This window comes from Polistes fuscatus, unplaced genomic scaffold (genome assembly GCF_010416935.1).
Source record: "Polistes fuscatus isolate 324 unplaced genomic scaffold, CU_Pfus_HIC Scaffold15, whole genome shotgun sequence".
Lineage (NCBI taxonomy): Eukaryota > Metazoa > Arthropoda > Insecta > Hymenoptera > Vespidae > Polistes > Polistes fuscatus.
In genome coordinates, this window is record NW_025113053.1 from 1,835,259 (window position 1) to 1,848,921 (window position 13,663).

The window sequence follows — 13,663 nt, forward strand, 5'->3', positions numbered from 1 at the left end:
CTCTTTCTTTTCGTTAAAAAAGGAAACTAAACACAAAATAAGAAACAAAGAAAAAAAGTATAAAAGCCGTGGTAATAGCGAGCATGGACTAATTACACGATTAAATTCAGACACGTATATGGGGGTGGTAAACCGAGATGAAGAAAATAAGAACAAACGAAGAGAAAATAAAAATTCAATTAAATAAATACGCGCGGAATAAGGAAAAAAGAAAATAAGACAAATAAAGAAACATAAAAAAAAAAAGATAACGTGGTATATTAGCTAAAAAAAAAAGAATTGAGAATATTTATGATAAATCAAGGATGATGAATCGAGATAGTAGAGATAATAAGAAAATAGATATTAAATAAGCAAATACGCATATATACGTAGGTAAAACAAATAAAATGGGGGGTAGGTAATAGAGGGATGAAGAAAGATGGTAAAGAAATAGAAAGAGAGAGAGAGAGAGAGAGAAAAGGAATAAAGCAAATAAAGAGATGGAGGAGAGAACGTGGCAGACGAAAAAAATTGGGAATATTTATGCCCGGTATTATTAGCGTACGTCGACGATATCTCGGTGGGCATCGCTAATTAGCCCGCGCGCGGACCGACTCGCTTGCCTTTCGGCAAACAGTGCTCGCTACTGTCTTTAAGTCCTATCTCCTTTTCTCTTTCTTTCCCTCTCTCCCTCTTTCCCTCTTTCCCTCACTCACTCTCTCTCTCCCTCTTTCTCTCTTTTTTTTGTTTTCTTTCTCTTTTACCTCTTTTCTTCCTTCCTGCACTTCTGTACTTACTCTTACCCTGCAATCAAGATGGTGGCGCCAACCGCCCGGGGCGGTCGATTCCGAAACTAATTGCCACGGCTAATTTATCCCCGCGACATATACGCACAGAGACGCCATTATCCGATACCAAGTAATCGGCAAGGTCTAATCGCTTTTTCAGAGGATACTCCAAAGTAAGCAACTAAGGAAGGAAAGAACGAACGAAGAAAATTCGTTTATCTTTTGACCGAGGAGTATATGAACCTAATCATCAAAGTACTTTCAAAACTTTCTACAAAGTTTCTATTCAACCCAATAGTTCTCTGGTCCTTTTACCGATCTCTTATCTGCCATGAGGTTTTTATGATGGGTTTAACATTCTTTTTTTCTTTTTTTTTTGTCGGGAATTTTTTAGAGACTCGTCAAGTCGGTGGGTTAATTGAGGAACACCTGATATTTAAGTATCTTATCTGCAATGAATTTTCTTTACGTGGGTTTATGATTTTTTTCCTTTTTTCTTTTTTTTAATGTTTAGAAACTCGTCAAGATGGTCGGTTAACCGAGGGACACCTAAGATGGGACACATTTTTGGGATTCTTATGTGTGTTTGAATTCTTTTTCTTTTTTGTTTGTTTTTATGGTACTGTTGAGGATTGGAATTTGTTTATTGGTGTTCTTTATGGTGTTTGAATAATTGGGAGTTTGTTTTAATGATTTTTGTCTTCTACTTTTTGGTTGAATATACGAATATCATATGGAATACGTTTGAGTGTGTTTTATTAAAAGACAATTAGGTTTTTTCTTGTTTTTTTAGATATTAGGATTTATTAAATAACTCTTCTCTACTCTTTCCCCGCGTCACTTATATCTACATTTGTACAAAATTGGAAAACAAGAAACACAAAAGTCGCGTTTAGTTGGGATCAGTCGCGCAATCGATCGTTCTTTTTCAATTCTCCGACAACTCGAATCGATTCGCGTTGACTGTTTTTTTTTCTCGCGCACATTACTCGTATCGTTTATTTACAAATTCTTGTCATTCCTTTTGTCAAATTATTTACAATTTATTTACAAGATTTATCATTAGTTATTATATTCCTTGTTATTTTGAAAGGAACAATTGGCACAACTGCGAATCGTCGATATTCCAATTTAATTTTGACTTTGTCATTTTTAACGCAACGAAAAAGAAAAAATAATTCGTCATCTTCGATCGATATATTTTTTTTTCTCTATCGTTAGATTAAAATCTTCTCGGAGTTATTTTCCTTATAGAAAAAATAATCGAAAACGATTCAATGGTTCTGTTTATTTTGTTTTCTCTCGAAGGAAAATCCAAAGGGTACAGAATACCCGTTTAACGTCATTCCTCTTGTTAGATAAGAAGGACAAGTTTGGAATCGTAGATTCTAGGACGTTAGTTTCATTCTCTCGAAGGATGTTGAGATATCGGATGATGAGGCGTCAACCCAGGATGAGATAGCATTCCCATGGGATAGAGTCCGGCCGGTGTGAGAAGTCCCGGATGCGAACCATAAAGAGCCGTGTGATGCTGTCTCACAGCAGACATTCGCAACTTCTCGATTTCCGCTTCTTGCAAACGTTTCGCTTTTGCTCGTCTATTTTGAAACCAGATTTTCACCTAAAATCATACAAAACAAAACAAAAAAATAGAAAAAAACTTCATTTCAAATAAAAATTTCAATTTATAAATTTGTTTCAACATTTTTATCTTTCATCGTATTCGTATTTCGTTTGAACAATTTATTTACGATATTAGATTTATCCGATAACATTTATCTATTAGAAGTATCTAAATAAATGTTAAAAATAGATTATGATCGAGGTTGAAGAAAGATGAAATGAAATTTATTCGTCGAATCAGGCAGCACGTAAAAAACCAATCAAATCACCTATCTCAGTCGTTAAATTTCCGAAAAGGGAGTAGTTAAAGAGAAAGAGAGAAAAAGAGAGAAAGAGAGGTAGAAATCTTCTCGCAAGAAGATCGAGCATGAACTCCTCACAACCGATCTAATTATCTCGGTAGATAATCTTTCGAGATAATTATCACGTCGGATCATTAAGTACGAAAACGTCCTAGCCGTTCTATTAAATTCAAGTTACGAGAAGAGGATTTTACGAGCAGACATTTAAAAATATCTACACGTATTACGTTCACGTATGTGCGAGAATACGTGTGTGTGTGTTGACGGATCGATTGCAGTCATCGTTAATTTTCGTATCTAAAATTCTGCGTTTAACGATGAAAACGTTGCGATTAAATATGACGAACTTCCATTGATGGGAAATGGATTTATATATTATCTGAATTATCTGAAACTGGCCGGGAACGAAGGAGAAGGAGGTTAAGAGAGATGGAAGAGGGGGAGGGAGGAAAATGAGAGTTCTTAAAGTTCGGCCAAGGCATAATTGCTCTACGGTCATCGCGTGGTATCGCGAAACGTGCTTCAGCCAATTTGTAGTGTATTAATAAAATTCCCGTTTACCGTTCCTCGACCACCACCCTCACCCTTACCTCCCCAGTCCCCTTCTCAGTCCTCTACTTTCTCTATATACTCCCTTTCATTCTTTCATCATGTCGTTACATTACCGTCATGCAACATTTATACATTTTACGTACGCTAATTACCGCACGTATGCTAAGAATGCGTATATTTAACGACTTATGTTTGCAAAAAACATAAATAGGAATAAAAAATGTCTTATTTCTAAATCATGTAAAAGAGGGAAATAAAAATGGTTGAATTAATAAATCGAATTATATATATATAATTTTTGTTCTATTTTTATTTTTACCATTTGCTATATTTTGTAACAGAAACATCATTTTATTTTTCTGTACGGTTGAACGTTTTCTAAATTAGCCTAAACATTATTTATTTATTTGCCGAGTCTAATAGCAGCTGTCAAACATTTAAATTGTCGTACAAATGTAACAGAAAATGATACAAAACTATTCTCTCACGAATAAGAAGAAAAATAAGAAGAAGAAGAAGAAGAAGAAGAAGTAGAAGTAAAAGATGAGAGGAAGATATTAATAGCAAGAGAGAAACGTGTCTCGCTTGACGAAATGCCAAGATAATTACTTCGTGACTAGTACCATTAGAAGTTCTGCGAAAAGGGACTTTACTTATGTAGTACCAACCTGAGTTTCTGTTAGATGCAACGAAGACGAGAACTCGGCTCGTTCGGCAACACTGAGATACTGCCTCTCACGAAACTTCTTCTCCAGGGCTAGCAACTGTTGCGTCGTGAACGGTGTCCTCGGTTTCCGGTTGGGCTTGTGTTTCCTGAGGTTGCATTTGATCTTTGCGGGTTCTCCATTTTCTACCAAAAAATAAATTCCGGTTAAAAATCTCTCGTATTTGCGTATCATAAAGTTAATTTAAAAAAAAAAAAAACCCACACACGCACACGCACACATTGAAAATATCCATTGAATTATATTAAAAATTACAATTGGATATAAATCAGTTTGATAGTTTAAATTTGGGTGTTTGTTGGGAAACTTTGAATAAGTTAAATTTAGATAGCGCATGACTCAATTTATTTTCTAATCTACGTAGATAGAAGTAACCACTAAAATAATTATCATTATTATTTGGTTTGAATCTAAAAAAAATAAATAATAAAAAATAAATTACTCTAACCTAAACAACTCCCAAAATAACCAGTTAATTTAGTAAATAGGAAAAAAAAAGTGTTAGATAGGAATGAATAGATATCAACACATGTAGTTACAACGTAAATGATTAGGAAGCAAGAAGGAACAGTTAGGTGGATATAAGGTAACATAAGAAAGAGAAAATAACATTAGGATAAAATAGGATAGGACACACCAACAGGTTGTTCGTTTTTGAGTGTTGGAAGGAGTCCGGAGGTGCGTTCCGGGCACGCCTAAGGTGAGAGACCAGGTGGAAAGAGAGCCGACCGCAATGTCCTGTTTTTGCTTTGGGAAGGGGTTAAAGAAAGGGAAACGTGCCCGTTGACTCTTCTTATTTTTATAGAATACAAGAACAGCAAAAGAGAGAGAAAGAGAGAGAGAGAGAGTGTGTGTTTCTTCCTCTACAGTTCTTTGGATAGTCGATTCATAATTTTTCCGTCGGAACGGCGCCGCAAACTGGCCTCATTACGTTTTTGTCGGTCGACCGCAAAATTCCGGCCCACGGAGGAGGCCCACCGCTTGTTGTATTGTTTCTGTCTACTATAAGACCTAGATTTTTTCTTCTTTTTATTCCTCGTACTTTTTATTCCTTGAAACACCCTTCTCGGTTAGCTAGTACTTAACGCGTGTACTTGTTGTCCTTCTTTATTTCTTTCACCGGATGAACGAGAAAAACTAAAGCCGCCGTTTTTCCAATTTACTCGAAATTATTAGTTCGAACAATAACTACCCTGGCAGAGCCGATCTTTCCTTGCTACGGAATATTTTTCTTCCTTTTCCTTTTCCTTCCTTTCTTTCTTTCTTCATAAAAACGATACCACCATAATATATTACAATCAAATCGTGAGAAAGAACGAACGCGTTTCGATGTATATTATATTTTCAAATCGATGCAAATGCAAACAAAAGAATAATATTCTTTTTCCTTTAATTAAAAAAACGTTACATTTTATAAAGAAAAAACATTCGCGAGTAATTTTACTTGCATATCGACCAACGAATTAACTTACATATATAAATATATATTTTGTTATCAATGACGCGTGGAATTGATTAATAAACACACACAAACACACACGCAATTATTTATTTAAATTTATTTATTTATATTTATTAATGCATTTGCGATATAGTTTCTTTCTTTTTGTTTTTGCATTACGTTTTGCAAACGTCGAACGATAGAAAATGGGATAAATTATTAAAGAATAGGAGAGAAAATCACTTTACTTGCATGGATCCTCGATCAATGGCGATGGTTCGTTCGTTCGTTCGTTGGTTCGTTCGATCAGGGCAGTAAACAGTGTGCACACCGGCGTGCCATGATTCGCGATAAATTACTCGGCAAAAGGACGTTGCAAAATCGGCAAGACAAACGCCTTGCTGTCCGCGCGTACGAGCACGCTACTTAATCGTTCCGTCAGCGTGCTATTTAGTAACACATAAATATGTATACCCGTCGTCACTGATGTGGAGTCTCATCTTGAACGAAATTTATAACCGTGTATAATAACAACAATTGAAATAAAACACATATACATATTTTTTTTTTTATAGATTTACATATTATATATATTATATATACACACTATAGTGCCCCCTGAACCAATATTTATTCCGACAGATTCTATTTCCCTTTTAAATTTCCTACAAAGTATGATTTTTTTCTTTTAATCGTATTCTTCGAATCTACAATTAAAATACGTTGACAGTTGTAAAAATTTACTGGACTTGTAATAAAAAGAAATTAAGTTTTAACAACAAAGTAATTGTTTGTAGTTAAAAAAGAAATGAATAGTTCTACATTTTCTTATTTATTCTACACCAATTTAATATTCTACAGTTTACATATTAGAAGCAATATATTGAAAACAAAATTCGATAAAAAATTGTAATGAAATATTACTGACGCGTAGTAATATTTAACAAACAAATTACATCCTTATCAATACTATAAATAATATATCGATACATAAAACTTACATGTATACATTTCTACTTTTATTTTATTTTTTGTATTCTAGGGAACAATTTCTACGACACACGTATTGAAGAATCGACACAACAAAAGGAAGATAAAGAAAAAAGGGTTGTGTGTAGTATACGATTCGTCGAAGAAGATGGGCTTGTTGTTCGAATCGTATGACACGAGATCGTACGGTAGAAGAGGGAGAAAAGGAGGAAAGGGGGGAAGGAAAAGAGTAAATAGATGGAAGAGGATTCGAAACAGCGAGGACAGACACGCCGAGGCAGGAATGTAGGACTACTACAACTACTGGGGTCTACTTCTATCTCTCTTTCTCTCTCTCTCTCTCTCTTTCTCTCTTCTTCCTTTTCTCATTCTCATTCTCCTTCTTCAAGGATATATCGGTTATATTCCACGAGATTTGTCTCCAGACAATTGACAGATTTGTAGAGCCGAGGTGAACGGCTCTCTCGTTGAGTCCATGTTGCGGCAAACTGAACGAGGAAGACAGAGAAAGAGAAAGAGAGAGAGAAACCTATACGAAACAAAAGAGGCAGCAGGATCTTCGTCGTTTCTGAATTTCAAATTCGACAGGCACCGTCGTCAGCACCACCATATCACCCCCTACCTCACCCCCAACCCTTACTCCTCTTCTCTACTGGGATGGTCCTTTTGGTTGGTTTACAAAAGGAACATCCTTTACTCGATCCTCTTTCGCATCCTTTTACTACCAGAAAGAGAGAGAGAGAGAGAGAGAGAGAGAAAGAAAGAAAGAGAAAATCAAGGATTCCATGGTACGGTAGGAGGACTTACGATCAGTCCTCGTAGTCCTTGCTGTGTTGTATTCTCCTCCTACTACTCTAAACGCGTTTGTATACTTGAGCTTCCTCTTCTCCTTCTGGGAGACCTAAGGGTCCCAATTAGTCTCTCCGAATTCGTGGATCTTTTTTCCTTCTCTTTTTTTTTTTTTTTTTGTATTTTTCTTTACCTCCTTTACTTTGTAGTTTTGCTTTTTGGCTTCTCCATCCGTCTTCTTTTTATCCAATTCGTTCGTTGGTTCGTTGCATACAATCAATGAGGAGGGTAAATAAAAGTAAAAAAGAAAAAAAAGGAAGGTAAATTTAATTTTTTCATTTGGAGAATAGGATCCCCGAGTATAAGCATTCGAAATAATTAACCGATGCCGTTGATATAACCAATGACGAGAAAGCAAAGATTATCCGATTTTGTATATAAACCAACGATTGTAAATAGATGCGAGGTTTCTCTGCTTTTCACATCCTTTGTTCGAATTGCATAACTACTATCGACTGTAACACGAACGACGCTGACGCTGATCTTCTACGGTGATTATTTCTCGATCGATTCGATCCAAGAAAAGATTTCATGATGGATCTCGTTCTATTGGATTAATCAATACGTCACGAATACCTCCTTTTATTGTTCGTTTTAAAAAATCGTTAAATTAATGCAATGTTTCTTTCTTATATTCATTTGTGCGATTCATTATTTTCGAAATGACCGATCAAGGTATTATTTTTCTTTTTTTTTTCTTTCTTTTTTTCTTTTATAGACGGTTATTAATCACTTTCTTCTCGACTTTGAAAATTTATCATCTTCTAAATTACCGACGAACTCGCGTTTCTTATCTTTTCTTTTTTTTTTCTTCTTTCTTTTTTTTTTTTATAGACAGGTATGAGTTTTTTTAGAGTATCATCTCGTAATTTTACTCGAGTGTTGCTACTTCTCTCCCAAAATTTAAGAAATAAAGTATGGCACGAAGTTGAAGACGAGAGAGAGAGGGTGTGAAAAGTTAAAATGTATGGTTCATATTTTAAAATTATGATTTACGTCCTATTCCTTGGTTTCTCGCATGAACAAATTTATAACGATTACCCTAACACACGATTATACTATATCCTCGAATGAATTAAAAGAAAAATAGAAAGAGAGAGAGAGAGAGAGAGAAAACATTACTAATTATTACAAATTATTATGATTTATCGTAAAATCAATTATCTTGATAAAAAGGTAATATTAATGTACTTGATAATTTATTAAGATACTTTATGTTTTCAAGAATTCATTTTAACGGGACAGAGACGTTATATGTAATATATCTTATGTAATTTTATCGTACGATTTATGTAACTAGTACTGTTCTAATTCACTCGCTTAAAAGTGTCTTATCATTCTTAATTAAATTTTTCATAGCAAACAAAAATCATCTCTCTCTCTCTCTTTCTCTAAAAAAAAAATTATATAAAAAAAAATAAGAAAAAAATTCTAAAAATCCAGTATGCTTTGTTACGTTGAAACGTGTTAAACGCGATGCGACGGTAGGCTATCGCAAGGTAGAAGCGTGAACAGCATTTTTAGTTGAACCAACCAATCGATTTTCTTTCAACGATGACCTTTCAATTATTACCGGAAGTACCTTCTTCCTCGTAATCGTTCGCATTGTCTCGCTTTCGAAATTCGAAACCCCAAGAGCCATGCACGATCATTGTACACTTGACCTCGCCCTCTTGTCCCTTCCATTTGATTTCAGAGAAGTATTTTACTCGATCAATAAACCCTGACCTTAATAATTAATATTATAACGATGATACTTTTCTTTGAAATGAATTTTTAAGGTTTCTCTTATTTACGGTATAACAATGAGGACTCACAAATTTTATTTTACATATGCTCGAGTTCATTCAATTCTTGTAAAATTAATTTTACTATTGTTGTTTCTACCGTTTCTAGCAATTTGATTTTTGAATTGCAATTGAATTATAAAAAAGATTCGGATGAATTCGTTTATAGTCGAATTTAAAATATTCACCTAAAAATTGATTATAACAAGTTCAGAATAATATGCCACATTGTGATTCTGAAAACTTATAATTACAATAGTAAAAAAAAAAAAGAAACATTGTAAGTTCTATAATCGTAAAATAGGTTTACAAGATAGTTAAATAATAGAGCTGAACCGATTTAAGACCATTGAAATTTATGCGTTTAGTTTCGAACGAGTAAAATAATCCGAAGAAAAAGAGTGCAATTGGACTCGAGCCAAGGTTCAAAGAATATTTGGAAATGGTGTGTTTCAACGCGTTCAGTGATTCTCCACGACTAATTGCAAACGATTCAAATCGAATTTAGAAGAAAAAAAAATAAAGGAAATAACAAAGATAAAATGAACTTACCGTTGAGAGGAGCATGATGACCGAAATGGGAAGGGAAAAATGATGCCGTGGCAGCAACGGCAGCAGCAGCAGCAGCGTGATGACCGGGACCCCAAACGGCATGATGAAGACCAGGTGGAATACCAGAAATGCTTCCTAACGTTGAGAAACCACCTACGTAAGCAGGAGTCGGTCTAACGAGTGTAGGACTGGATGCATGTTGTTGAAGATCTTCAACATCTACAAGACTAGTTTCATCGTCATCTTCGATATCTTCGATCTCGGAACACCTGGATCTTCCTTCCTCTTGAGAGCTACTTCTCGGTGACTGAGAACCATAATCTCTTTGAGAATTGTTCGTCGTTTTGGGCGATGGTATTGAACATTTGAGTAGCACGGTATCCGAAGAAGTAGCCGAATCGCTGTTGGTTCTGATCCTATAATCGATTGTCCCATAAGATGTGCATCTTTCCGTAGGTGATTCTAACCCTAATTCTATTTCCGCGTATCTCGACGGTGGTATTCTAATTTCCGTTGTAACTCGTGGCGAATCACAGGTATATCGTGGTGTTTTGCCATCCGAATCGGGTGACGCTGTTAGATTATATCTGTTCGTTCGAAGATCACTGGGATGTTTCGATGATGCGTGATTTGAAGTTACCGTCGTGAGTAGATCTTGATCTACCGATGAGTAAGATGAGATCGGCGAAGATTCAAAATGAATCTTTGAAGTATCTTGCCTCCTGGAAGATTCCGGTGATTTTTTAGTGTCCGCCAACAATGCGGCCACGGAAAAACTCAGTGGCCTGGGACTGGGTTGCGGTGCTTGTGCCTCGTCGGCCGATCCTGGACTGGTCGATGGAGGCGTCACCGGCGAGGTCATCCTTAGTACTGTCATTCTTAAACTCTGATCTCACTTGATCGCGTTAAACGTATTGAGCCTTCAGACTTTGCGATAACTCATCACGAGTTATCGTAAACTTCCTCTTTTTTTGTTCTTTTTTTTTTTGAATCTTCAATGAACCTTGATTTGTATTAAAAACGATCGAAGATCGAATCGATCAAACAGTCTTTACGATCTATATATATATTTATATATATATATATATGTGTATATATATGTCTATGTATATTGCATATATATCACCTTGATAAATCACACTAAAGCTAATCCCTGTTTCTATAAGATTGATAGAAATAAAAACCAGCTAGACAGATAAATAAATATGGATGATAATATCGTCAGGTAATAATTGTATTACGTTGTCACTCGTTTTGACAGCTGCCTACAAGGATCGATGATGATCACTGCCAGCTGACCTAACGAACAGCCGCCGAACGAGTCGAGCTCTCCGTGTAGACTGACTTTGAGCTTTCTGCCAACTCCAAACGGACTTTTTCTTTTTGCACCCTGCAGCAACTGGACTAATGGAGGGGGCATTGACGGAACGTGGAAGGGAGCAGGAAAGAGTCCAAATGTATGTGAGGAACAAAGAGAGGGAGAAATACGATGAGAGGAAGGTTACTGTGAAGGGAGGGGGATCGAAGCAAATGTTGAGAGTGGGAAGGCGGGGAGGTGGAGTGAGAGTCAAACAAGGTGGATGATGGAAGGGGTATTTGACGGGGGGTATAGGGGTATAATAAGAGAGATAGAGAGAAAGATAGAGAGAGAATAGAAGCAGGGCGAGGCTTCGTTCCATCAACGGAGGCTTTACTAAAATGGCTCCGCCTACTTGTGGACGGAGTTTATGTCAGCAAACCAAGGCTGCTAGGGTATATATACATTTTTCCAGCATAATACTGCTCGATTCTCCGATGCAAATGCGACTGCAACGGATCCCGATGGTGGTGGTGGTAGTGGTTCGTGGAGGTGGAGATGGTAGAGGGGATGGAAGGGATTAAAGAGCGAGGGGTGAAGAGTGATGCGTTCGGAAAGAGAAGGAAAGAGAAAGAGAGATTTAATCGGGCAGTTCGCCTTCCTACGTCGGAGACGGTAATGAGCGTAATTGACCAATTAGGCTTGGCGATTAAGAAAGAAAAAAAGGTCAAAGGAAAGAAAATCAAATGGAGTCTAGGCGAAGAACATTTTCGATATAATCGTACCGAGCTTTTTTTGTAATGGTAATTTTACAAAAGTGTTACAGTTCAAATTATATAACTAATGATGATTTTTCCTCGAAACATTTTTTCAAATGTTATTTTAATTATGATTCGCGATAAAAAATAGATTGAGACGTCGGTATGAGTGGAATAATTATGAAATGTGATGTACATAGATATACGATGGAGAAGATCAAACATTACGGTTCGACACTTCAAATGGAATCGACATAATAATAAAGCTTAACGATCGTTCAGTAGCACCCCTTAAAACTTGGCAGCCGTAAACCCTAATCGACACGATAAATCGAGATCCCGGTACGATCAGAAAATTACATAGACATATACACGTCAGGCCCTCTTAACGACCATCAAAAGCTAAACGAGAAGATAAGAAAATGATATCTCTCTTTCTCTCTCTCTCTCTCTCTCTTTCTTTCTATATCTGCCGGATAGAGGCTTGTTACTCGTTCTATCACGCGATCCTTTAGGAAATTCGTCTTGCGAATTCGAAGAAAAACGTTGTCTCGACTATTTTTATTCTACCCAAAGTATATCCTAAGGTATATCCTACTAGAATACTCAACCATAAAAGAGGCTAACTTCATTACCAGGGATTTGGACAGAGCAGGTGGGGAATATCGATCGGAACTCGGACGTCGAGTAGCGGCTTTTTCTATTTCTATCTTTTTCTCTTTCCAACCTCCTACATCAGTGGAAGCAGCCAAACCGTACCCCCTCTTCTTTCCCTTCTCCCTACTCCTCTGCTAAAAACTGAGATTCTGGCAGGTTACCTTTTCTGTTGGTTTGTTTCGAGCAAGCAAACATAGTAGTCACAGCCTTTCGTCCGTCATATTTACGGTGGCACCCTCACGTCACCCGAGCTAACTTTTGCGATAAGCAAAAACAAATGAGTCTCGATAGAGAGGGTTGCTGTTGTTGGTGCAACCAACGAAAGAGATAGAAAGAGAGCAGGGAGAGGAGGATGGGATAGGTTCGGGGGGGGGAGGGCACGCCGAGAGAGGGGTGCCGATAAGCCGTAAACGAATAAAACCTCGTGGACGTTCTTCCATTTGGCGGGGAATTGGCTCTCGCCGTAAATTTCATCGCGCGAACTTCCGAGCAGCACTGGTGCTGTTGTCGGCAGACACACCGAAGTCTACTACCTACCTCTATGACACCTCTCGTCACTAGTTTCTATCTTCCGCTATTTATCTGTCTATCTCTTTTACTCTTTATACTTTTCTACGGTTCGTTTATCGATCCTGTAACAAATCAAAGGCCTTTTTCAACTGATGGAGGGACTCCAAGTCCTTTGAAATATATGTCCACGTATGTATGATACGTTCTACGAACGGAAGGATAGTTTTGATTAAACCGCTCTCGCACTACGATTGTTCTTCATTCTATCTCTTAACCTACCCACCTCTTCTCCTCCTGCTACTCTTTTTTCAACAAAAATATCACTTACTAAATCTGTCGATACAAATCTACAAAATTGAATATTTCTTTTTTATCAGCTACTCGTATACATATTTTCTCTACGCGTATTTTAGATAATGCATTTAAAAAAAGAATTATTTTAGATTATATTACTTATTAATTGTTTAGATTGTTTCTTTTTATTAGCAGAGGGTATCCGGAGACATTATTAATTACTTTTAGGGAAGATAAAAATTGTATTTTTTTGAATTGATGATCGAAAGTTTCGTTCGTATAAGATATCTCGTAATTTTTTCGTTCTGATTGCTTATACTTTAAAATCAAATAATTGATTATAATTTATTCCTATAGAGATATGTTTTATTTGAAACATTAAAATAATTTTTACTATAATCTTATTATTTTACAATCCATTAACTCAAATATAAATTATTGAAATACATTATTGTTTAGAGTCAAATGGTCAATACGATTATCAACGTTCAATTATACTTGTCATAGAATTTGAAAATTAGTCTAGATCAATTGTCCATTCGTTTGTTCATCTTTG

General features: G+C 36.3%; 1 protein-coding gene across 1 annotated transcript; it reads right to left on the minus strand.

Annotated features, from left to right (window-relative positions):
* Positions 1-1,544: 1,544 nt before the first annotated feature.
* Positions 1,545-10,944, minus strand: LOC122514500 (muscle segmentation homeobox-like). The gene is made up of 3 exons (XM_043631375.1): positions 9,592-10,944; positions 3,916-4,097; positions 1,545-2,391 (listed from the first exon to the last, which is right to left on the minus strand). Exons 1-3 carry the CDS (start codon positions 10,466-10,468, stop codon positions 2,173-2,175), a joined length of 1,278 nt encoding a protein of 425 aa, XP_043487310.1. The 5' UTR covers positions 10,469-10,944; the 3' UTR covers positions 1,545-2,172.
* Between the last annotated feature and the right edge of the window lie 2,719 nt (positions 10,945-13,663).